We start from the raw sequence: 25,852 nt of genomic DNA, 5'->3' as shown, positions 1-25,852 counted from the left end.
GCTTTTATGGTGCTTGTTAGAACCCCCTCCCTCTTTCCTGCTTACTAGTCTGGGGTGCATCGTGCATCCTTGCATCTGATAGGCTCCATTACGCTATTAAGCCCAAATGCAGCTCGGATGCAATGACAAGAAAGTGAAGGGTCTTTTCCTCTGAAGTGACATCAACACGCTGAATCCGTTGGACTTCCCACGAGCCCGGAAGGAGGAGGATACAGTCACTGTCAGTCCCCAGTCGTTCTAGGAATAGTGCTTCCATTGAATCCTGCTTCCTGCAACTGCCTTCTTGCACGCTCACCAGATGTAACACCATAGCTAATTAGAGTCTCCTGTCACTCTTATGAGTATTATATGTATTTTCCCTTTATGCAAGGCTTAGTGAAATACTAACCCTTCCTTGTATCAAGATGCATTTGTAGTGAAGTCACTTCAAAGAACCTCTTTCTGCTACAAGGTGTTTCCGGCCTCCATAGGCAAATCTGAAATCTGCGACCAAACCTGCTTCTAAACACCTGTCTCTTATTTTCTCTTCGCCCCATTTGGGGGACAGTCACAGAACCTTTGTGAAGAGCAGAGCCTAGTCGGGGCATGCCCAGTAGCACTCCCGCTGTGGGGGACCACCTTCACTGTGTTTTTGTAACCAGTGTGACAGATACTTTGGGATTTGGGGTGTACCACTTTCCCGTTCCTGAGCGGGAGTCACGAGACGGACAGCCCAGTCCTAGCCCTCACTTTGCTTAGAGAAGATTGGTTGTTTCTGTGAACATTCATAGCACTCTATACCCCTAGGGTGCATTGGGTATGCAAAGAGCAGGCTGACGGCCATCTATGGCGTCACAACGGCCTGGGTCTTGTGCTTGCCCAGAGCACGTGATCACGTTATGTATTGACCCACTGTCATCTGCGGCAGAGGCCAGGCCATGTTGTTTTTCCCAAATGTGCACCTGGCGGTGGCATAACTAGCACGCTGCCAAATCCTGAGCACCGGAGTCAGAGGGCATCTCTGTGTGAGTGGAGGGAGAGCCAAAGAGAGACCGCATTAAGCTCAAGGGACTTGGGCTTTCTCACGGGAGGTCCAGAAGGAGGAAATCGTCTTTTAGGCGACATTTCACAAACACGCACTACCTGTCATGAACTCTTGGGAATTCCCACAATTGAAATGAGAACCTCTTTCTCTAGTGAGGATACTCTACTTTTGAGTACATGCTTGACCGACAGCCTGTGTGTTTAATCATGTTGATCAGCGCATTCAGGCCATACAAATGGGGAAATAAATAACGAATACAATACAATGTTGCGATCGCATTTTCTATTGTGTGCTCTTCGCTGCTTGTATTCTGGTAATGAATGTTGACACGTATTTCACCGGCAGACATATGCCGAACATATCAGGGCTGCGCCGCAATGTTTTCGATTGGAGTGTTAAAGGCTTGGTTAACACACGTGTAAGCAATACCAGACCATAACCCTCACGCACACAGACTCTTTCTTGATCTCTGTCCCTCTTCCTTTCTCACTCTCACCCAGAGCACTTTTTCAGGAGAACACCCCTCCTGATGTCAGAGCTTCTTCAGCGTACATACAGTCTTTCAAGGATGCCTGCTTCATCGTTGGGATGTCAGAAAGTTTAGACCCAAACTTCCAATGAAAGGAAGGATGCTTGTGTATTTAAAGGACCGCAAAAGCATACAAGATGCGGAACTGAGCTGTTGTAGTCCCTTGAAGATGTTAATGTTAAAGGACATTTATACCGCGCACTATCACCACCGAAGTGGTCTCCTGGCGCTCTGGCGGATCTGAAAAAAAGGGGTTAGTTCAGGGTACGTTAGTAGGACAAAGTTTGGAGAAAGAGCAAGGGAGCTATGATGTGCTGTTGGCAGCTTCAGTATGGTTAACACCAGTCGATGAGCTTTCGGTGTGGTATTCGTCGTGTGCGGTTGTGTAGGGCTATGGGTGGTTTGTTTGTTGTTGCAGTGTAGTGAGGTGCGTGCGGTTTGCTGTGGTTTTAGAGGTATGGTTGTGTTTAGTTAGAGTTTGAGAGGTGTATGCAGAGGGGTGAGGTTTTAGTAGGGTTGGTTATTAGCAGATGTGCTTTGAATATCAGGAATAATAGATGGCTAGGCAGGGTCTGATGAGGGCAGGAGGTGCGGGGTCGAACAGGGATTTGAAAAGACCAGTTTGTGAAACCATTAACGTCAAAGTCCAGAAAATGAGACTGCGTATAGTGGCCATTAAATCCAGTTTCAAAAGGTTAATACTAGCAGAACCCTGAGCTGCAACCCAAGGGTAGCCAGCTGTGTTTCACTCGGTTGTACCGATTCTTCCCAGCGCAGTGCATCTTTCCCCCAGTTCCGATGCAAAGTATCCAGGCTTCGTTGAAACCATTGTGAATATGCTCTATACATGTTGGCTTGGAAGCCTGTCTTTTTAACAGCCGTCCCTGCAGCTCTCGGAGTTTCTGCCAGAGTTTGGGCGTGGGCAGCAGATCCACTTAACATTGTACACAAAGGGAAGCGTTGACTCCTTAAACAAAGCCTTCTTTCTCACCTGCATTTCTTAGTCAGTTACATCGGAAGCAGTAACCGTTTCTGTTCTTTTCATGATTTCAAATGTTAAGCTGCATTGCTTATGCATTGCTTAGTTTCAGGGGCTCATATGGAAGCCAGTGACAGGAAATCTGCAGTTCCTTCCATGGGATCTATACTGTTTCCCCACAGGCTGATTTGACCGAACCCTGGTTCCCCGAGCCCAGTTTCGGTGGTGCAGGTAAATGACATGCCCTCCGAGATCCCCCTTTTTCCCTTCCCTCTCCCAATGCAGCGGACACCCCCACAACTTCCTTTCTATACCCTGTCCCCCACGCCCTGTCGTGTGTTCTGCAGAGGACACTCACGCCACCTCCAGACTCCCATCCCGCCCTCCCAATCCCCACACACACCCCACACATATACATCCACGCACACACATACCCCCTACCCCCTCCCCAAACGCCCTTCTTACCTCACTGTCAGCTAGGCCGTTTGTGCCACTTTCCTCAAAGAAGCTGCCACTTCTCGTAAGCGCAGTAAGCGCATGCGTTGTACCCCGACAAGCTGTCCTTTGGTGGAAGCGGCCTGTCAGGGAAATTATTTCGAAGATAGACCAATGGCAAGAGATTTTTTCAGAATTGTTTAGGTTACTCTATGCTCAGCATGGTGTTGACTGTACAGCCGCACCAAGTCCTGTTACACAGACTTGCGTGTCCCTGCCAAGGTCAACTTGAGGAGACCCGAGCAGGGCAGATAGCCATTGTCTCACTATCAGTATTCTGTACTCCAGATGCTTTCCAGCTAACTGCCACTTCTACCACGTGAAGTGGCAGCACGGTCAATACATCTGGTGCTCCGTGCATGCCATCATCCTCTCGCCACAACATCTCGCTCACAGATCAAGACGCAGGAGAACTAGACCATTACATTACAGCAGCCAGAGGAACCCCTTCTCTATTCAGTGAGGTTGTCTGTAGCGTTTCCGGCCCCCGAGATAGAGCCACAAGTGCCCACTGTAGAATTGGGGTGGGGGGTGAGAATTGAACCCTTCCTGAACAAGGCCTCAACCTAAACCATGTTTTAACCTGTTTATATTACCTTTGCTACCATAGTTACAATCTGAGTAGACGTGTTTGTATTCATGGTGTACTGATTGAACAACGAATTTTAGTTTCACAAGGTTCCAGTTGGTTTCCAATCTGTAATTGAAACTCTGGTACTAATAACGATCTTAATGGACAACAATGTTCTAAATTACTTATTTTATTGTCCCTTCATGTGAATTCTATCATTATAATTCATTGAATATGACAAAAACATCTAGAAGAACAAAACATTTTACACATGTAAAATTAATCACAGAATGTAGCCCGGCACATTTTTGTTAATTTAATAAATCAAAATCTGCGGCAGCAAAATAAGCAAAGGTTTTCTTTGAGACAGACATTGGCGGCACCAGGCAGATTTCCCCTACTTATGGCAACATATATCTTCTCGTTATTTCCAGCAATCCGTCACTGGAGTGCAACCACGGAGCAACCATGCATGGTTCCTGTCAGTTCTGCATCTATCCATTGTTCCTTGAGCCTTCATGTGAAGACCTGCAGTATAAATTGTGTTCCGCCTTCCAGCGATAGTTTGTTACCAACACGCATGCTGTATATTTATTCCTCCGTCTTCCCCCCACTTACTCCATTGTCAGTTGGATACATTGGGTCCCATCCAGAACAATCAAGTGCTTTCATGTCTTTTAATCCTGGTCAAATCCCAGTAAAAGGTGTTCCGCTCCATCTCCTCGGTGGGCCTAGATCCTGACCCATCTCACTTTGCTTCATGTACAGACAGCTTTGTTGATGCACCGGGATTGTAATCTATAGCGTCTCCTGCTTCTAACCTGAAACCGAAACAGTGCTCTGTCAACGTCCCTCAGTTCAGAACTGCACCACCCCATGCTTATCAAATGTTGGGACCCTACACACCGCTCTAATATTGCATCTCAGTCCACATGCCGTTCAAATGCGGGGACCCTACACACCGCTCTCGTATTGCATCTCAGTCCGCATGCCGTTCAAATGCGGGGACCCTACACACCGCTCTCGTATTGCATCTCAGGCCGCATGCTGTTCAAATGCTGGGACCCTACACGCCGCTCTCGTATTGCATCTCAGTCCGCATGCTGTTCAAATGCTGGGACCCTACACGCCGCTCTCGTATTGCATCTCAGTCCGCATGCTGTTCAAACGCTGGGACCCTACACACTGCTCTCGTATTGCATCTTAGTCCGCATGCTGTTCAAATGCTGGGACCCTAGACACCGTTCTTGTATTGCATCTCAGTCCGCATGCTGTTCAAACGCTGGGACCCTGCACACCGCTCTCGTATTGCATCTCAGTCCGCATGCTGTTCAAACGCTGGGACCCTGCACACCGCTCTCGTATTGCATCTCAGTCCGCATGCTGTTCAAATGCTGGGACCCTACACACCGTTCTCGTATTGCATTTCAGTCTGCATGCGGTTCAAATGCTGGGACCATACACACCGCTCTTGTATTGCATCTCAGTCTGCATTCCTCCTACCAACCTCTGTTTAAGGAGAGGTAGCTCGTCTATCTGGGATTCCTTATTCTGGCCCAACCATTGGTCGCCGAATTAAGACGCTCCCTTAGACATAAAATACCCCCGCTTATCTCACAATCTATTAAGTTAGACAATAAATATGGCAGGTTTTCCTTTAAGCCAATTGTAGACTTCTTCAAGGGAAAGGTGACTCCAAAACTAATATACAGAATGGAACTACACTATTTAGCTCTCCTGACCTTTTGGGACACCCTTGAGGGTATCTACTGGAGAAAGGTTATGAAACTGCCTAACTGTGTCCCAATAGCGACCATAAGGTATGAATTGGGTTTAGTTTCTCTGCAAGCAAGAATCCTTTGGAGGACTCTTGGACTTTTCTCTGCTTTACTCTCTCCTAAACAGGACACTCTTTATGCTGATGTTGGTAAGACACTCTTTTCACAGGGATCTCCAGACCGTATCCTGTATCTCTCAAAATTTAGGGACCTTTGTGATAAAACGCTATTAGATCTCTCCACTGATAGGGATACCCTGTTGACTAATCCTAACAAAGTTAAAGAGTGTCTTTTCTGTTGTGACTGGAGCGATACGCTCAAAAAACAGAATGTCTATCCATCTCTCTGCGACTTACAATTTGATCATAAGAAGAGAGGCTGTTTGTCTTTTATTTTGACACAATTTCCCAACCACCACTATCACTCACTTCACCTGAAACTTAGATGGAATCTGTTACCTACTAAGGAAGTTCTACATAGAAGGAAGGATATTAGTGATTTGGATCTTACATGTCGCTTCTCCCACATTCCTGGGGTCATAGAATCTGCCCGTCATTTTGTGTTGCTTTGAAAGGTCCTAGGGCCTCTTACTTAGGTAGATTCAATACTCTGGGACTATTGGGGGCAGACACTTTCATTTTGTCTCAGTGTCTTTCCATTTCTAAAACCATAGATGGACTTGCAGCGGCAGGTTTTATTAAATCATTAGACTTGTATGCCCCTTCCTTGTGATCAATTTATATGACGAATTCTAATTCCAATATCATTGACTGTACTGTGTATCTATATAAAATTGGGAATTTTTCACTGAAATCCTACCAAAATTTGTCTATACACAGAGGGAAGCTTGACTTCTAAAATTATCTTTTAAATATCGTATCAAATCCTATCTCTGCACTGATTTTAACGGTCTGTTTAATGTTTCCTGTTTTAGAATAAGGATCCTGGGGTTGTAATCTATCTTTAATGAAATTATATTTGTAATGTATGTTCTTTTATGCTCTTTTGATACTGACTTTTTGATATTGATGTTTCTTCTTTTATTTAATGTATTTGTAAAGGCTTCTTTTGTAAACCATATATAATAAATTAAAAAAAAGACTAAGGAGAGGTAGCTCCAGTTTTGAAGCCTGGAAATTGTCATTTTTTCCTTGGTCCTTTCTTGAAGTCCATTGCTCAATATTTATTTTTATTTAATTTAATGTTATTGCTTATAGAGTGAAGCTAGCACAAGAGCTAAGAAAAGAGGTTGCCAGCATTCATCTTGCCATTTTATACAGTAGCACAGTACTGTTTGCGGAGGAAGAGATGGATTTTTTTTTTGTCCGGCGGGTGTTGTTGAAAGAGCCGTGTTATTGGTGTTTTGCAGAAGTGGAGGACGATGGGGGCATTTCGAGCCTCTGTCAGGTGTGAGTTCCATATGGTTGGGGCATGCCAGGAGAACGACCTCTTGTGAGTCCCTCTTTACAGCCTAGCTTGGACTCCAATCTTTTGATAGTTTTGCTAAGTGGGGTCCGAGAGCCTACAGAGGTGTAGAGTTCAGCCGTCAAGAATGTTGGTGTTCCGTTTGAGACTGCTTTGTAGGTGATATCTGGTGGGGAGGGAAAGCCAGTAAAGATCACGCAGTGTTGGAGAGATACAGTTGAATTTGTGAGCACCTGCTATGAGGCAGGCTGCGGCATGTTGGACTGCCTTGAGTGTGGACATGTGTGTGGCTGCAAGATCAATAAGAAGGGTGATTTGTCCTAAATACATCAGCCATCCCAGTCTGGCTTATAATATTTGGTGAAGATGATGCTGCCATATTAATGATTACTGTGCAATTTTGCAAAACATTGAGAGTCAAATATTTTGAATGAATTCATATGGAGTAATAATAAATGATATGTAGTGTTTGCTACTAGGGAGCACCCAAAACTGAATGAAGTCCCTGAGTTTTTGTTAACTTGTAAAACTTCTCTCCATAAGTGTCAGAGGTGACAATCAGGGTAATTTCTTTTTTAAGTTCCCTGGATCATATCTTGCAAATCACTGACTGATCAGGACCCCAGGGACTGTAAAGTTGGACCCATTAAGTTGAATCACTTTCAGGCAAACATACAAAGTGTGACTGCCAATGTTCTTAAAGATCAATTCCCCAAAAACACATGTGATCCATTTGTGTAGTTTCTTTCATTGTGACCTGATGTGATTGGAACAGAGAAATAGCCGGTTAAGATTAAGAAAAACACAGTCTCGGGAGGATAGCTCATTGGCAACGTGCTTGCCTTGGAAGCAAGATGACATGGAGAACCGCAGGTTCGATCCCCAGGTCTGCGCTTAGATTCAACTGGGTATTAAGCGCGTTATTAATAACCTATCATATCATATACTATAGGATTTGGAAGCATGATACAGTATATAGGCCTCTGCTCATAGATCACACTCAAGGAACTTGTAGAAACCCCATTTTTATTTCACTATCAACAGACTCCCACCAGTTCACTCCCCTACTAAAACCATAGTGCCTTCTCTTATGTTTAGGAAAGCAGTCCTGACACATTTTTGGTGACACCAGTCTCAGTCCTTCCCTGTTGCGAAGGCAGTCAAAATTGAAAACTTGGGCATTACCCCCAAATTAGCACCCAATCAAAATGTCCACTGCCAGTGATCCTAAGCTCACTAAAAGAGAGCACACAAGGTATTCTCATTGGGCAGTTAGAAGTGGAACCAGAACCTGAGTGGGCAAAGTCATTAACTGATCGTCAGGAATTTGTTCTAATTGACTTTAATACATATATCCTTCTCTGTGGCTCGAATGTATAATCTCATCCCTGATGTGATTCAAGTGGCAGAAACATATCGCAGTGTTGTTGAGTGGGATGCTGTCATGCAGATGTGATTCACAGAGATTTGCTTGACGGCTGCTTTCGCGTTACCAGCAGTCTTAGGTCTCCCTAGTCATGTATAAGATAGCCCAGTACCTATCCCAGATAACTCTTTGTGTTCTTTTATAACTCATGGTCATCTCCCGATTTGCTCCAGTGTCAATGTCTGTGAATCAGGCCCATCGATCTAGTGCACTCATTTGTATGTCGAGCGCTTGCTTCAACCCAGCTTAAGTCACAGTGGCTTCTAGCTTTTCTAGCTGTGACAGCTAGTACCACGCAAGCTGCATTACATCTGCTATAAACATGGAGGATCTATCGCTTACAGGTAATCATTTCATGCCTTTTATTCCTTTTTTCAATGCGGTTTTGCCAAGAAATGTGAAGTGATATTACGCTATGGAGGGCATAACATTTCTCAAATCTCTACCTGCATTTCAAGGATGCTCGGAACACGGGCTGTATTTGTGATGCTGTAAATGCAGCAAAGTAGGCCACCGTATTTACTAAGGAAAGCCCCTGTTCCAAGCATTTTCATTGAAGAATAACCTTTGTTGCGCTGCCCGGTGCCACACATAGCTGCTCTTCGGGAAGTCAGTTGTCCATGTTGATGACATCACAGTCATCAACATGGAAAAGGTACATCCCTGATAGCAGCACTGCCAGAGCCGAGCCGCACCACAAGGATAAGCTTCTTTCTTTTCAAAAATAAACAAAACCCATCATTAGCACCCGTGTAATGTACACGGGTGCGAATGGCGGTATTAACCTTGGCAGTAGGCTGACCCTGTCGGTACCGGCACTGCTGCCCTCGTTAAGGGACCCACGCTTCGCTCGGCCCCTTAACTTGGGTGGCGGGCTGTTACCGATATGGTCACCTCGGTTAATATCGCCTCAGTAAAACAGTTACCCTTTGTGACCTCTTTGCTTGGGAAACATGTAGTGGCCGTGGACCAGCCAGTAAGAAAATGAGAACTAAAAGTACCGTAGGGATGATGAAAGAGCCTTCTAGCCATGTAACCCTGGTGTTTTGCTCTTCACAGGAGAGACAGCCGGAAGGCAGCAAGTCCCTACATCCCCAGCCGCCTCTGAAAACAGCAGCGCTGCGCACAGCATCGGCAGCACACAAAGCACCCCCTGTTCCAGCAGCAGTACCGCCTAACCCAGGGCAGAGGGGGCTCGGCTGCAGCGGAGCAGGGTCGGGGCAAGTTCTCGCTATTTGTTGCCCTAAGCCGTTTAAAGCTGCAAGGACAAATGTGGTTCCTTTTAAATGAGAGAATTTAACTCAGCACAAAATAAATGGCCTGACTTTCTGGCTAGATGCCGTCCCTGGACCGTCCTGCCGCATGTACACACTACATGTGACAAAACTACTAATGACGCAGTTCTTCGACCTGCTCAAAAGGTTCCTGGTTCCCAATGTGAAATGTTTGCCAGTTGAAATATGCTGCTTTGTCTGTACAGGGATAACCGTGTTGCCGTCTGTGAGCATTTGTGACGAGAAGAGTTTGTGAAAGATTCTCGACCACTGAAAAGGACGACGACAACAAGATGGCGGGTGGTGACTCGCCGTCGAGACACACATGAAGAGAACGTCAAAAGCTCAGGACTGCATTATCGGGTTACTCGATCCAGTACATTTAGCCACTACAAAGCAGACACTTTTGTTTGACTTGCATCTCTTTTGTTGTTTGTGTATTCGTTTTTATGTTGAGGTGGAAGTTTTCTGTTTGTGTAATGTTGTGTCCTGTCTGAAAAATATTTTACAGCTTTTATATATTGAAGCAACAACTATATGTGCAATGGACCAAACTGTCCTCCACTATAATCTATTCCAAGTCTACTTTTCATATGCCGTGTAAAGTAATTTATAACCTAGCGGAAGCGGCACATGAAATGTGGGTGCTTTGCTCTACCAAGCGTTTTTACACTTCAGTGTCTACATTTGAGATGTGCTATGACAATCTGCAGGACATATTTGCTTAGATACGTTTATTTTTTATTTTTGTTTTTTACTAAAAGTATTGTTCAGCTCATATCTTGTTTTTGCTCCTGGGTATTAATATTACTTCACGAAAGCAACAATCCACAGATCACCAAAGACTCGCTCTGGGGTGATGTGTGTAATCTGTACATATGTTTAACCTTAATAGTTTGGGAAAGTCATGCATTTCAAATTAATGATGACTTTTGTTACAATGGAGTCATTCCTTTAAAGCTGCATAATGTAATGTAAAATAGTCTCTGCCATTCTGGCAGCCTCTTGGCGCCTAGTGGGGAAATATATCTTAAATGATTTTCTTTAAAATCTAAGGTTGTTTGTAAAAAAAATGTCAAAAGGTGACTGAAAACATTCTTTATCAAACACACTGTTCCTGGAAAGTAATCACATAGTTTGGGATCTGCAGTACCTCTGAATGCTTTTCTTGACTGTAATCCTTTATCGGAAGGTAGTTAACAACAAGCAATTAAGTATTCTGAGTGGTTACTTTAAGCCCGCCTGTGGCCGATGACTTCATTTGCCAGTCATATGGTAACAATACAGCATTATAGGGTGAGGAGCAGGGTCAGAGCTGAACAGTCCACTGTGGGTCCGCGGGGACATTATTAACATTGATTTTGCCTACAGAACCCGGCAGATATGTCCTAGACATAGAACAGGCCTGCACGAATAGATTTCTTTTAACCCAGTGTGTGCTAAACTTGAAAGCAAATCTTAGCATTCAATTTACAGTACTATTTCTAAGCTGTAGGGGCTGGTAAAACATATTCTTTCATGCAGTTTCCTAAAATGATTTATTTTCAAAAACGTTAATCTCGAGTGATTCCGCCTACACGAGTGCAAGCGTCAACTGTGTTGGCATGGCTGCCATTATGGGGATGCCAACAAGCAGTGCTTTAAGTGGGCCGGGGCCTGCCGGGGCCGGGCCCCGGCAGTCTCCAAAAAGTGAGGCTGAGCCGGGGCCCTCCCGGGGCCCCCCAGCCCCACCACGCCATGGCAGGACGCATTATCCCGCCGCGGCCGCAGCCGCAACGAGAGATGCGCCCGCCATTTAAACGTCAGGCAAGCTGACAGAAGTGCCAGCCAGCCACAGCGTCGCTGTGACTGGCTGGCACTTCCGTCAGTCTCTGTAACTTTCTCTGATGACCCCTCATCTGAGGGGCCATCAGAGGAAGCTACAGTCCCTTAGTTCCCCTCGCCAGGTCACTGACCCTCAGCGAACCCGCGGGCTCCATGATCTAATATGTAGATTAGATCACGGAGCCCGCGGGTTCGCAGAGAGTGAAAGACGCCTCGGGGTCAGTGCTCTGAGCAGAGATCACTGAGCCCGAGGCGCCTTTCTCCTTTGGCAAGGCTTTATAAAAGATGCCTTCAACTGTGTACGTTTAAGCCATCTTTTATACACGTAGAAATATTTCTATGTTTATAACAGATGGCTTGAATCGTACACAATTCAAAGCAACTTTTATAAAGCTTTGTCGACGGACAAAGCCACCTTGGGTTTTGTCCGTCCTCAACGCTTTATGAAAGATGCCTACGTTTCAAGACGTCTTTTATAAACATAGACATATGTTACAAATGTCTATGTTTATAAAAGGCAGCTTGAATAGTACACAAACCATAGTAAGGTAAGCACACAAGTGTGCGTAACTTACTATGGTGTGTGCACTTTCAAGCCACCTTTTATAAACATAGAAATATGTAACATTGCTATGAATATAAAAGAAGGCTTGAAAAATACACAAACCATAGTAGTACGCAAACAAATATATAAATGCTCAAATACATTTATATATTTGTTTGCGCACCTTACTATGATTTGTGCACTTTTAGGCCACGCCCACAATTGAGGCCACGCCTCCAAACGAGGGCCCCCCCTCAATTTCTTACCCCACTTAAAGCACTGCCAACAAGAGCACGTTGGCAGGTGAAAAGGGGGGAGCGAACAGTGCTTGAGAATAATACTGTCACTTTTGCATTAATGCCTAATTCAGGCCTTTTTGTTTGGAAAAGAAAAGCATTTCAGGAATATTGTTAAGGTTATGGAACATTGTAAAACCAATTGACAGCCGAAAAGCTTCAGACACAGTTTCCTGATTCCTTTATGCAACAATTGTCTAAGGAGCAGACATGGGCAAATTGTGGGAGTTTTAGGGGGAACTGTTCATTATAAATAAGCTACCTGTGTGTTGTGAAATGGCACGCTTTGCCTAACTTTCACCTGAATGTATTGTATAACCGTTTCTGTGTATAAATGCTCTAAATGTCTTCAAAGAAGACTTAAACCCTTTACTATATCCATAGCTATATTTTACTACATCAAACCTCCGTATAAAGATGTATTTAAGTGTTTTAAAAAAATATATATGTTACTCTATAAGATTTTTTTTTATTTCAATTACTGTGAATGTAAGCAGATTTCTGTAATTTGTTTTGATTTTTTTCGTCACACCATTTTGCCATTCTGATTAGAATTATTAGGGATGGGTTCCGGCAAATGTGTGCGCGTGTGCGCAGAAGAGCTAAATGTATATTTTTGAGAAGAGTGTGTTCTAATGGCAATTATTTTATCATTTACAGATTTATATAAAAGAATTTCAAACCAAAAAGAAATGCCATGTATAAAAAATAAATTGTTCATATTTGACAATTGCAAATTATATGTACAAATATGCCCGCAGATGAATGGATCTGAATTTAATGTGCAATGTGTGGCTGTGAGCTACGTTTAGTAGAATACAATCCGTATTTGTTTCATGTTTGAAACCTGTAAACAAAAAGCTGTACCCTAAACCCTATTTTGCCAACATTCTCCTTTCTTTAATAAGAAACAGGTTTCCACTATTTAGTTGTGTGTGTTGAATTTTGTAGATAACGCCATTATACTAACAGATTTTCCTGGGTATTTTGTGCACCCCAGTATAGAGCATTTTGTATATCTACTGTGCTAACCCAGATACAGGAAATGGCACTCACAGGTTTGGTATAACTACATTTGAAATTTGTGCTATTTGTGACTGCGTAGTATGTTTGCATTTCATAAAGTAAGGGCATTTCACGATAATCCACATCAAAGTAGCAGTTTGCATCATGGTGATTTCCTACAGCTACTATCACATGTATGTATGCCACAAAATGGATAATTGTTCCTAATTGAGAACCCATATGATTTGGGGGGGCTTCTCTTATGCCGATACCAATAACATGTGTTGTCCTTCTGATGCCTTGACTACTCATGGAAGGTTCTAACAAAGTAGAAGGATCTCAGCAATCCCCCCCAACAAGGCAAGACCTTGCAGTGACCAAACGTAAGTGCCAAGGACCAGTATGCTCGTCCTTTCTGCATAGACTTGCATAATAGCCTGGCACTTTAAGACCCACACACCTTAATTAATCTTTTACCCTAAGTGTGTACTTTAATTTTGAGTGCCTCTCTGACGTCATTCCTGTAGTTGAGAGAATAACGTAGTCCGCTGACTGGTCAGAAGTTACTTTGTAGCTCAGTCTTAAAGAAAAGCATCACAATGTAGTTTCTGCAGAGGCGTTAAGACAGTATTTTCTGTGTTTCTGTGCATCCGTTTCACATGCAATTCATTGCTGACCTTTAGCTGGAAAAATATTTTCTGATCCACCTATTGAGCTATTGAAGTTAAGAACAACTTTCTATTCTGTGGTATGGGCATAATAGTACTTACTTTCTGCCAAGAGCACAGCGTAGTCTTCTGTAGCCAGTTGCACCATTTTTTCGCATTTTCCAGTCATAGAATCCATAGGTCCTAAATGTTAGAAGCCTTATTTTTTCAGTTCAAGAGAAACTATTATGCCGTCTCTACTAACATGACAATCATTTGTAAAAAAAAAACAAAAAAACATTTAAACCAATGACCGTTACAGAATGTAATTACTTAAAAAGTATGTAGATATTTTGTTGGTGTAAAAATGTTTTTTATATCCTGATAAACTATATATCACATATAACTTTCTATGTCTCTGGATCATGCAACCCATTTTAAGAATTATATACTACACAATTCTTACATAAAACTGAACTTGTAACCTGAGACAGACAACAAGTAATCAATGCATAGTTCCTTAAAGCTCTTCGTTATTTTCATTTGTTGAAATGTTTGGCGCATGTGTGCTCTTCCCTAATATCTCATTGTAAAACTATCTGTATTTTAAGTGTGAAATTATATGTTATCTAGAGTGGGTATTGTCAGCCCTTCAAATAATTAAATCTAGTTGGGTTTCTAGAATAACAAAGTATGCAAAAACTCACCACTAACATGCCTTGTATGTACATCTCATCCATATTCATTGTGGATCCCACAAACACCTAACTGGATTTTTCTATTTGGTGGGTTGACAAAGCCAGCCTTAATTTTAACTCTTGTTCACTGGTGTATAATAATCATATTTCATGTGTGCGGGCCCCACTTCCAGGCTTGTTTTTGTTTTCATAAACCTTAGCTAGCCCACACCCACATTCTAAAGCAAAAATGATTAAAGGAAAACAAATTGCAAAAATGTAATATTTGATTCCCAGAATGTTCACATTGATTTGTGCTTTTATCCTGCCTACAAACTCGAGTACACAATAATCTGCACCTGTCAATGGCACTTTAATAACTAAGTGATCTTGTGCTTTAAAATGATGAGTATTGACTAAACTATACGTTCTTCTCGAAGCTGGCTTCACCGGATATCTCCCAAGCTGATTTACATCCTCAAAAGCATAAGAGCTATAGCCCTGTAATTATGCTGAAGAAAAGAAAAGCGAGGGTTGCTGGCTGGTGAAATGTCACTGAAGCCACAGGCACCGAGTCATTTTGCCCATCTTTGACAAGGGGAGTCACACACTGATTTGTCTTACACTGAGCATAAATTGGCATCCAGCTCTCTTATCTGGGTATACATTCAAAATGTTCTTTCCAAACAGATATTCAGTCTTTTCAAACATTCCAATTTTTATTTATCCCAACGTACCCACCTAAGACATCGGACATTTGTATTTTGCCGGTGAGGCAAACAGCCTAGTGTACCAGCTGTGTGTTGTGCGAAATGATGTACCCGTCTTTGTGTTGCTCGAAATGGCGTTGGTCTTGATATATCATGCAGTGCCTTGACATCAACCTTCAGTTACATCCGTTAGTGCTTGATGGATTTGAGATTCTGCAATGTGAGTATAGTTTTCTTCTAATCTCTTTTTGCAAAAAAAATCATCTTGTACCTTCCGTATAGTTTTTCAATCTTTCACATTGTCTACAGTCTTTTTAAATAGTACAAGAATTCCCATAGAAACAGGTTGAAATTTTCATATTTATTCTCTCTTCATGGATGTCCAGAGAACAACTATGAAAAGGTCTGCTTCAGCGACTTTACATAGTGGACAGCTAAGTCTTCGAGTTCTGCCTCAGAAGTTCTTCTGAATGTTGAAGAGAAATGTACTTAGGAGGTTAGTTAAATGTAGTGGTAAAATGGCCATATTATAGTTTATAGAAAGAGACAAACACCATGCCTTTAAACTAAGATCTGTGCCATATTCATGCAGTCACAAGTTGGAGACAGATTGAACAATATTCTCCTGTCTCTGTCATCATCTCTGGGCTGCAATTATGTATGCATCTCTGCCTGCATAGAGTGCTCATGCATCCAGAGATGCTGATAAATCCCTATGGATTCTGCCTGTTGTTTAAACCAGCAAAAATCCCTATGGATTCATGTTAATTCAACCTGCCATGCACATACATTGCGTCTAACATTAAAGATTGATTTTGGTTAGTGATGTAAAAAAGCATGAAATTCGTTATAACCTTCATTTCCGTGTCCTAATAACACTCCTAACTAGAAACAAACAAAGTTGTTCAGAGAGGCCAGCAGACGCGCAGTGTTATGGGCGGCACATCTCTCCATTCAATATACACTGCTCTTTAAAAGAGGCTGTTAGTGTTAATGGAGCAACTCAAAGTCAGACAGCAAGAATTGGGCACAGAAGGCTGTTCCTTTACCTAACTTGTAGATACTGCCAGTGCTCCAGAATGCTCCATATCCTATTATTATTCCTTTGTAAAGGGTTGCTCTTGATGACGCTTCCTAGCTAGGTCAGGAGTCAGTGTTAGCAGATGAGAGCTAAAAGGGCGCATTGCAGTATGTCTATATCCCCTTGACGGATCTAGAGACATGCCCATTCCCCGTCTAGATGAGCAGCACCGCCCTCTGCTTGTATCCCTCCCCTGTCTCACCTTACTTCTCTGTGACATGTCTTCTCCCTAGACTTCAGATCAGGGGGTCCTTTACGAACCATATTCCATTGCTGCTAAACACTTAACTGGAAATTAAGCTACATAGAAACAAATATGTCAAGCCAACCCCTGTGCAAAATGCAATTTCCGTCAAGAATGACAAGAGTATATCTCATTCAAAGAGCTCGGAACAAAACATCTGCCTACTGCTTTGATGAGCAGACCTTCACTTTTTGATGATGTCCTTGGCAATAGCTTCTCTTGCATAGTGTTTGTATTGCAGGAGTTAGCTTTGGATGCACATTGCAATAATTCTTACAGGGCATGGCCCTTGGACAGTAGAAGATCCTTGCCTCCCAGTTACCTCAAGATCCGTCTGGTGTAGGATCTTTTAAGGCTACCTTTTTAAATCTGTACCTTAATTTATGTATTCAATAAGAGCAAACACATGGATTAGAGTTTTTCCACGTCATGTTTGCCTCAGGACTCCTTAGGTCGATGGTTGGCCAAGAGATGTCAGGTGCTTTACTTTTTCTGAGTCCGAATTTTATATTGCTTCGTTCCATACCCAATCACATGAGAAGTCGGAACTATCATAGCCAATGCACAGTCCCACAGTCTTCAAGAACAGTAAGAGGGTTAATACTAGGTTACATGCCTCTTTAACATCTGTGAGGCCTCCAAAAATAATCTTTGACACTTCAGTTCTTAGGCATTCTACTTTGTTTTTAGGATAATCGCTTTTTCCAGAGAGGGTTGATTGACGTCCCTACACCCGTGCGGTTGGACTTATTCAGAAGTCACCTGAACTCCATCCATTTAGTCATATTTGTGACAAGAGTTTCATGCTCTGCTTCCGAGGTCAACTGGTGCATTGCATGTGAATGTGGTTCTCCAAATACTTGCTACCTTTTCGTTAGCATAAGATATTTTCATAAAGACCTACATGATCCACATCCTACTGTGTCCCTAAGATGCTTCTTTTGAGGCTAAGGGCCTCATTACGACCCTGGCGCTAATGGGTTAACGGCGCCGTAAAAGGCTGCGGCGCCGTTAACCCATTAGCGCCTGATTACGAGGTCCCTTTGCGGGACCCGACCTTAACGGCTGGTCTACACCAGCCGTTAAAGTAGGGACCCGCAAAGAGACCTTGGTGCTAAGTACGGTACCGCAATTTGCGGTACCGTACTTAGCGCCTTCCCCATTCCCATAGAGCTCCATGGGGCAAAAATGGGAATGGGGAAGGGCCAGGGTTCAATGGGGAATTACCGCCCCGCCAACCTTGGAATGGGGTGGTATTTCCCCATTGAACCATGGTGGACCCGTTACAACACCGGCATCAACCATGGTGCTAATAGCGCCATGGTTTAGCGCCGGTGTTGTAATGAGGGCCTAAGTCTTTTATGCACCAATTCCACAATGTTGTTTAAGGAGAATGGTCCGTCAGCTGGCTGGCCGACCTTAACGGCTGGTCTACACCAGCCGTTAAAGTAGGGACCCGCAAAGAGACCTTGGTGCTAAGTACGGTACCGCAATTTGCGGTACCGTACTTAGCGCCTTCCCCATTCCCATAGAGCTCCATGGGGCAAAAATGGGAATGGGGAAGGGCCAGGGTTCAATGGGGAATTACCGCCCCGCCAACCTTGGAATGGGGTGGTATTTCCCCATTGAACCATGGTGGACCCGTTACAACACCGGCATCAACCATGGTGCTAATAGCGCCATGGTTTAGCGCCGGTGTTGTAATGAGGGCCTAAGTCTTTTATGCACCAATTCCACAATGTTGTTTAAGGGGAATGGTCCGTCAGCTGCATCTTTTGGGCTCATGAAACTGTGTTTTCCCTTGGAGAAAAAGACTCCTCAACATTGCCAGGCGATCGTCTAAATTGATGGGGAAATCACGTTGGTTGACTACATCATCTGTCGCTAACACCTTAATTTCTGTGATCACAGATTCTGCTGGATTTGTCCGCTGCTTTCGATACAGTGGACCATCCTATTCTCCTCTCACGTCTAGCACAAATCGGGATCTCTGGATCAGTCCTGGCTTGGTTTACCTCCTTTCTTGCAGACCGCACTCAGACCCTTGCTATGCCCCCTTTCCTTTCTGTCCCCTGTGCCCTCACCTGCGTTGTTCCCCAGGGATCCTCTCTTTCCCCTATTCTATTCAATATTTACATATGGGCGCTGGTCTGCCTTATCCGTTCGTATGGACTTAATTGTTATTCCTACGCGGATGACACTCAAATCCTGATCCGTTTAGATCAGGATCATACCAAGGCCTCAGCTTCTCTTCATGACTGTCTGACATCAGTCGGCGCTTGGATGGACCAAAACTGGCTCAAGCTTAATGGCGACAAAACTGAGGTGATGTTGGTGGGTTGTCCCCCCTGCCCGTCACTATGGACCCCTGCTTTTTGGCCTACCTCACTGGGCCCCCTGCCCTGTCCAGTGGACAAAGTAAAGAACCTAGGAGTCATTCTTTCCACTTCCTTGTCCATGACAAACCAGGTCTCTACGGTCTGCCAATCTGCCCATCACCAGATTAGGGTACTTAAGAGGGTCCTCCCTATGATCCCAGAGGCTATGCGCCCCCCTGTAGTAGCTGCATTAGTCCTCTCACGGTTGGACTATTGCAATTCCTTATACCTCGCCCAGCCAATGGGCCTTCTCCAACGTCTCCAACGCACACAGAACCTGGCAGCCAGACTGGCCACAGGTTCCCCCTATGGAGTTCATATCTCGCCAGTGCTTCGCCAACTCCACTGGCTCCCGGTGGCCCAGCGAGTTAAGTTCAAGTCACTGTGCATTGTTCACCGGGCAATCCAGGGCCTAGGCGCTGAGTTTCTTCAAACCAAATTTGTCCGTTATATCCCGGAACGCAATCTTCGCTCCCTGAACACCAACCTTTTGGTGGTTCCTAAGTATAACCGGGAAAGACTCGGTGGCAGAGCCTTTTCCATTGCTGCGGCAAGGCTGTGGAACACCCTTCCACTGCCACTCAAGTCCATCTCCAACCATCTGGCTTTCAGGAAAGCCCTGAAAACTACTTTATTCTAGCCCTCCGACTATTACTGTTCTCTCTGTTTGATAGCTTCCTCATCAGCGCCATGATGCCCCTGGGCGACCGTGCGCTCTACAAATTCAGGTAACATAACATAACATAACAGTCTCTTTAGGAATGGGTCGTTTTCACTGGTGGTTTGGTAAATGCATTGCAGTCTTTTTAAGAAGCACTATTTCACATTCTGCTCGAGCTCTGCCGCTTCTCCACAATCAGGTGGTATGTGGTCTCTATACCCGGGGTAACAGTGGTCTTGCGGGTGCACGGAGCCCTGGGATGGGCAGGTCTGATTGTTTGACCTTGCTGACTTAATGTGCTTTTGCCACTGAGCATTATTTTTGCGCAGCTGGACAAGTTTTGGAAGCCATTAAAAGAAAAAGTGAGGCTTTAATATTTAAAGATGACCTTTTATGCGCTGTGCATTAAGCCATACGGGACAAATGCCTAGTATACCTTGATAATGTGGGTCCTCCCTGCCCTGAATCACGTGTATTGCCTCACTGTGCTGACAGCTCAGAAAACGTACCACGGGCCAAATGTAGAGGAACATCATGCCTGCAAAGGGCCAAAATCATCTACTCTTTCAACCAGCCATTAAGGGTCCTAAAGACAGGCCTCACGTGTATAAAAAGCTTCATGACAATCCTGTTCAGATAGGTTTTCAATAAAGAGATGCCAGTTGGACTATACACCTCTCTTTTACCTTCCTCTACTTGGGCAATATTTTACATTCCGCTACACGCTGCCGTTTGCCACTTCACATCGCATTCTGAAGCAGAAAGCAGATTGGAGCAGGCAGGAGAGAAATAAAGAGTAGCCAATTAAGGGATGTAGGTAAGTCATCAAAGCAAATGTGACTTCATTTTCCTTCTAAAACCGTTATCCTGGCCCTAGAACATATGTGCATAGCTTTCCTCTTGACCCGCCATGTTCTGATGTGATGGCGAGCTAAGTTGGCAGAGCATACTAACCGAGGGCCTAGTGAATCTCGGGGGCCCTCAGAACTTACTATTGCTTTCATACATGTCGGAATAGCCTTTTGATTGTTGGATGCTGATCTGAAGGTCCTTAATGGACTGTATCTGGAAGACCCTCCACTTTAGCTGGGGGGATTGGTTGCAAGATGCATATATTACACAATATATTGAATTTGTTTGACAATTTCCCCAACGCTTAGTGCAGGCACTGCAGCTGCACGGCTACATTCTCTTGTAGATGCTGGCTGCCTTATTTGCAACAATTTGCAGTTTCTTTATCAATGTGATCAGCAGAAGCATTCCTGTGCATGCTGTGTTCTAGATAATGACCGTAATGAGAAGGGATCTTTGCTCTTTCTATAGGTCGAGGTGAAGCACCTGCCCGTTTCAGTCAAGCATTGCCCTTTTTCACAAGCCTGACTCACTTTGATTTCCACAGAGCTTATGACCAAAGGCTACGCCCCAGACTGATTCTTGCCATGCTCCTAGAGGAAATCTGTAAATATGGTATTGCTCTGGGTGCGCCCCGACGTAGTCGTGCTACAGCCCTCTAATCAAATGCATCAACCCCTGCATGCTGGGCTCTGGTGCTGGAGAGCAGAGTGGTTTGCCTTTGGTTGGGGGCAGAGTCTACTAAGCATTGAAGTTATTGAACTGTGAGGCCATGTGGGACTCGGTGACATGGACAGGGTACAGCCTCGTTTCCCACCGTACGGCACTGCACACAGTCTTGAGGTCCCGGCTGCACTGCTGCACAGGAGCCTCCTTTACAGGTGTCTTTGCTCACCAGTAGTGTTCCTTGTGATTGATTTCAGGTGACTATTCTGGAGTGTCCCCACCTTCTGCCCTCTCCCCGGACCTCCCTCTTCATCATTAGTATGCAGCTCTTGGTAGACCTGTTATGGGCACTGAGGTGTTGACAGCAGGGTATCATCTATAAAACACTGCCTCTAGTTGTTTCCATGCTTTAAGGCCCAGTGAAAGATTCTAGTCTCAGGTTGGGTTATAATGTGCAGATTATAAGCATCGATGAAGGAAACCTTGATCAGGTGGCACGCTCTGAAGCAGACGTCATATGCATAATGTGTCATACATATCGTTTTCTGGAAGCTATATTCCTTTGTGTGGATTCCGACCAAAATAAAAGTGAAGTGGGCCCACGTTTGTATAATGCGTTGCTAAAATAGTTGTCAATGGGCCTCATTACGAGGTGGGAGGTAAGGGATTACCGGCACGGTAAGGGCACCGGTGCCGGTAATCCCTTACCTCCCTACTACGAGTTCCCTTTGCGGGTCCTTCCTTAATGCCTGTTTTTTGCAGGCGTTAAGGACGGGACTAGCAAAGGGACTCTAGAGCTAATAACGGTACCAGAATTTGGGGTACCGTTATTAGCGCCTTCCCGATTCCCATTCAGCCTTATGGGGGCTCAAATGGGAATGGGGAATGGCCCTGGTGAATGGGGAATTACTGGTCCCTCCGACCTCGGAATGGACCGGTAATTGCTCCATTCACCAGGGCGGAGTTGGAAGGGTTTTGGAAGCAGCCATGGAGCTAAAAGCACCTCCAACCTCGTAATGAGGCCCAATGAGTCTTGCCTGCCTGTGTATGTTAGCGTGTGTTCATCCAGTCCTTTTCTTTCATGTATGTTTTCTCTACAATGTTTTTCTACCTCATGGTTCAATCCAAGACTGTACTGCTGGTTGTGTTAAGGGGCACTTTGTGCCAATCCAGTATTTTGTTCCTTGTGAGTTTGGGGTTTAAACGTGTTCTGCTAATTACATCACTTTACTGTATCTGTGAAAGTGCTTATTCTGTAATTGAATGTTTGAAATATTTTTTGTGGGGGGTGGGGGATCTAAATGTGCCTGAACATTGACAGCATTATTCCCAGATAATGAAAGACACTAAATAAGCACAGAACAGTCATGCCTTGAGCTGGTTGAACGCCATGTTTGTTAACGGTTTTATGTTCAGTATGTCAACACAACTCTCAAAGTGCTTTGATGTATAATTTTGATAACCAGTGTCATGTCACATTATCCCTTACACATAATAAAGCTATATATAAAACATACAAGCAATTGATGTATCTTTTTTTCAAACATCGATTTTGTAAACACTTTGAAGAGTAAAAGTTGGGATCGTTGTTTATTAAACACTTATTCTGCCATGATTATTTCCTCTTGCGATTGTGACAGGGTTTGCAGACATACTACTAACAGTTTACAACCAAGCTGCACATTAAGGTGGGCGTTTGTGTGTTAGGTGTCTGATATATTGTGAACCTAGCTCAGAAGAGTACTGGAGCACTCAAGAGAGAAAACATTCATTGTAGCAGGATGGGGATGATTACTTGACTAAATGCTGTACAGTTGTCGGTGTATTTTCATGACACCATTTTACTTTTTGATGTCTTGGGAGATTACGTGGTTTGACCACAGTCACACAGTGTCTTGGCTATGTGCAGAAGCAGGGATTAGAATACAGGTCTCCAGGTTCCAAGGATAAGCCGTTGGGCCACTTTTCCACATCTCCTCCCATCTTCTCCCCACTTCCTAAAAATGGACTCAACTACCCTGATATGGGGACCCCAGACCGCTTCGATTGTTCACTACGCCCCAATCTATTCATAGTTCTCAAGAAATGAAACCCAGTTTCTATTGTGACAGCATTATTACAACACGTATAAATGACAAGCACTTTGTCCTCAAGGAGCAGCCATAACGTTGTACATAAGGAACCTGAATCATAACTGACAGTAAGAAAGCCATGCATGTGTGAAAACACATACTAGCCAGATTACTGTGTCTGCCGAAGCATAGAATAAATACAGTGGTAAAGATTGGATTATTTTACTTTTCATTATAAGAATTGTCTAGTGCTAAATGAAATACACATTTACTGTAGGCATCGTTAAAAAACCCACAAAGCGAAAAATCTATAGCAATTTTACTTTGAATTTAATACAAATAATGACATTTCTGGCACAACATAATACAGGCTAAAAGAAAGTTGTCCAGCATCTAGAGAAAATGTGATATGACTAAGAAATCAACTTGAACGCATGAAGTCATGTTGCTGAGTTACCATGTATGCAACACAAAGTATCTCAAGAGTCAGACTCTATGAAATGTCAATATCAAGATATCACTAATATGCATAGAGATTGTAAAACTGAGAGTTTACGTTTTTATTCAGCGTGGTTTGTTACTAAGCCATCTCTTATTAGTGAAGGCACATCTCTGAATGCTCACCCTAGAGAGAATACAACCCGCTAGAGTAGAAAGGCCCAAGTCGATCTTGTAAGGATAACAGGTTTTAATCTCATACGCAGATGAGCGCAACAGAAAAGGGCTCTGCTGCCAAGAACGTTCAGCCAAAAAGTAGTACAAGCAGAATCTCATAAAGAAAATTATTGTTACTTACGACGCAACATATACAGTAGAAACCCCCACGGCTGTTTGATGTGCGCCTATACATGATCCGCCTGCTCCATAAGAGATGCCAGGTTATTGGTTCCAGCCCAGTCCGTCCGTCTTCCATCACATGGGTGCTGTAGTGATCCTCATCTTCTCACGTCGAAGGTCAAGGAACAAATTAACTATGCTCCTATCACATTGCTACTTTGTCATTATACTGTGCATCTGACAGACTTTAGGGCTGGCTCAAAGGAGGTTCTCGGGCACTCTAACCTTCACACATATCTCACTCACTCTCATCCACGCCATCCAGCTCAAATGTCTCCACCCTCATTTTGAACTATAATTGATCCCTCCCAGCACCTCGCAATACAATTCACATGGTTGTACTTCAAAGACATACAATGTCTGTGCTCTTTGAACATCCAGGACTAGTTACTTTTAGGGTTGGTGGTCAGAGGGCACCTGGTCCATGGAATCCTGGGGTCACACGGCTCAGTAAGTTCTATGGGCTATAACTCGTGGTCGCCTGGGGATGGGCCGGGTCATGTTTTGGCCAGTGTGAGATAACATGCACACCAGGCGCCGGTCTCTGCGGCCTTGCAGGGAACATTCCTCTTGGGTAAAAAACACATCTTTGCAACACTGTTAGAATAATGAATAGGTATTGTGGTGGTTGGGGGTGGGGATTGTCCTCATGGGAGCCTGAGCATGGCTGGAGATTTCCCTCGTCTTGCAATTTGGGCCTAATGCATGCACTGCAACATTTGCCACGCAGGCCTTGTCCCTTAACTACAATTACTAACATCTATGCAAAAATAGCAATGTTGCTGACACTTTGCGCTACACTGTGTGAGTTGATTATATTTTATTATATTTGAGGTAGGGTCCTTTATATTAGGGGGTGGTCTTTTCACCGTCTCCCCTCCCCTCGACCCATCATAGTGTTTCAAATGTATCTCTGCTCACTCTAAAGCACTTAGGGGGTGCGACGGGGCTGTCCCCTTCCCAACATTCCCTCCTTTCGTTACTTCTACCGTAACAAACTCTGTAATACCTCTGCGCTCCCGCTCCCTCCTCTCTGTTTCAGCATATGGCTGAGTTCCCTTCATTGGCACCCAGGCTCTACACACTGACAGCAAACTCTCCCCCCTACGCACTTACTCTTCCGGTGAGCAAGTCATATAGATGCATCCCTCCTACCTCGCCAGGTTCACTCAAACCTCTGTGTAATGTTCTAGATCAGGGCGTGGGATAATGATACTATTGTATAAACTGATAACTTTGTCTCCATACGGGAGGGGGAACATTTCATATTTCAGACCACTCTGTGGGATATCAGCCTGTGCTTCACTATCTTTTGTCTTGCGAGGTGCTTTTGCAAACCCAATTGATTCCATCATTATTGCACTATGGGGTGCTGCACTAGCACAACATCCAAGGCCTAATTGGCAGGTACAGACGATGACTAGGGTGAAAACGATAATGGGCATCAACATCTTCAAGATTGCCCCGAGCCAAGACGGGGCCCAATTGAACGCCAAAGTAAGCCAATTACAGTCCTGTATTCCTCCCTCCTTGATGCAAACACCCAGGCCATGGACAGCTGCAATGATGTGGAATAACGATGTATCCTCTGGAGGCACAAATGTTAAGCAGGAATCGCCAAATGTTTTGCAAACCCCCTTTCCATTGCTGTTAGCCTGTCCAACACATATCAGTTTTGCATCGTCATAAGTCTTAATGCACACAACTCAGCCTTCATCACATTGAACCCGTCCCATGTATCATTTGCGAGCTGGACCATTAGCCCATCTCACAAATGTCATTTGCTGCAGCATGCACCCCCTGCAAAAGTAAAGATGCAAAAAAGGATTCTGCTGAGCTGAAGAGCCTGTATTCTGG

The 25,852-nt window shown here is 44.1% G+C and overlaps 1 protein-coding gene across 2 annotated transcripts in view; it reads left to right on the top strand.

Moving 5' to 3' along the window:
* TGFBR3 (transforming growth factor beta receptor 3) overlaps nucleotides 1-22,605 on the top strand; it is a 486,836-nt gene extending 464,231 nt beyond the window's left edge. For both annotated transcript variants that reach the window (XM_069641782.1, XM_069641781.1), the window contains one exon: nucleotides 9,287-22,605. In XM_069641782.1, coding sequence (XP_069497883.1) covers nucleotides 9,287-9,335 — 49 coding nt within the window. In that variant the 3' untranslated portion in view covers nucleotides 9,336-22,605. The remainder of the gene's footprint in view (nucleotides 1-9,286) is intronic.
* Nucleotides 22,606-25,852: the final 3,247 nt, after the last annotated feature.

Source organism: Ambystoma mexicanum, chromosome 1q, assembly GCF_040938575.1.
Source record: "Ambystoma mexicanum isolate Mex_15411 chromosome 1q, UKY_AmexF1_1, whole genome shotgun sequence".
Classification (NCBI taxonomy): domain Eukaryota; kingdom Metazoa; phylum Chordata; class Amphibia; order Caudata; family Ambystomatidae; genus Ambystoma; species Ambystoma mexicanum.
Note: the sequence above shows the minus strand (reverse complement) of the source record. Positions and strands in the feature narration are given on the sequence as shown.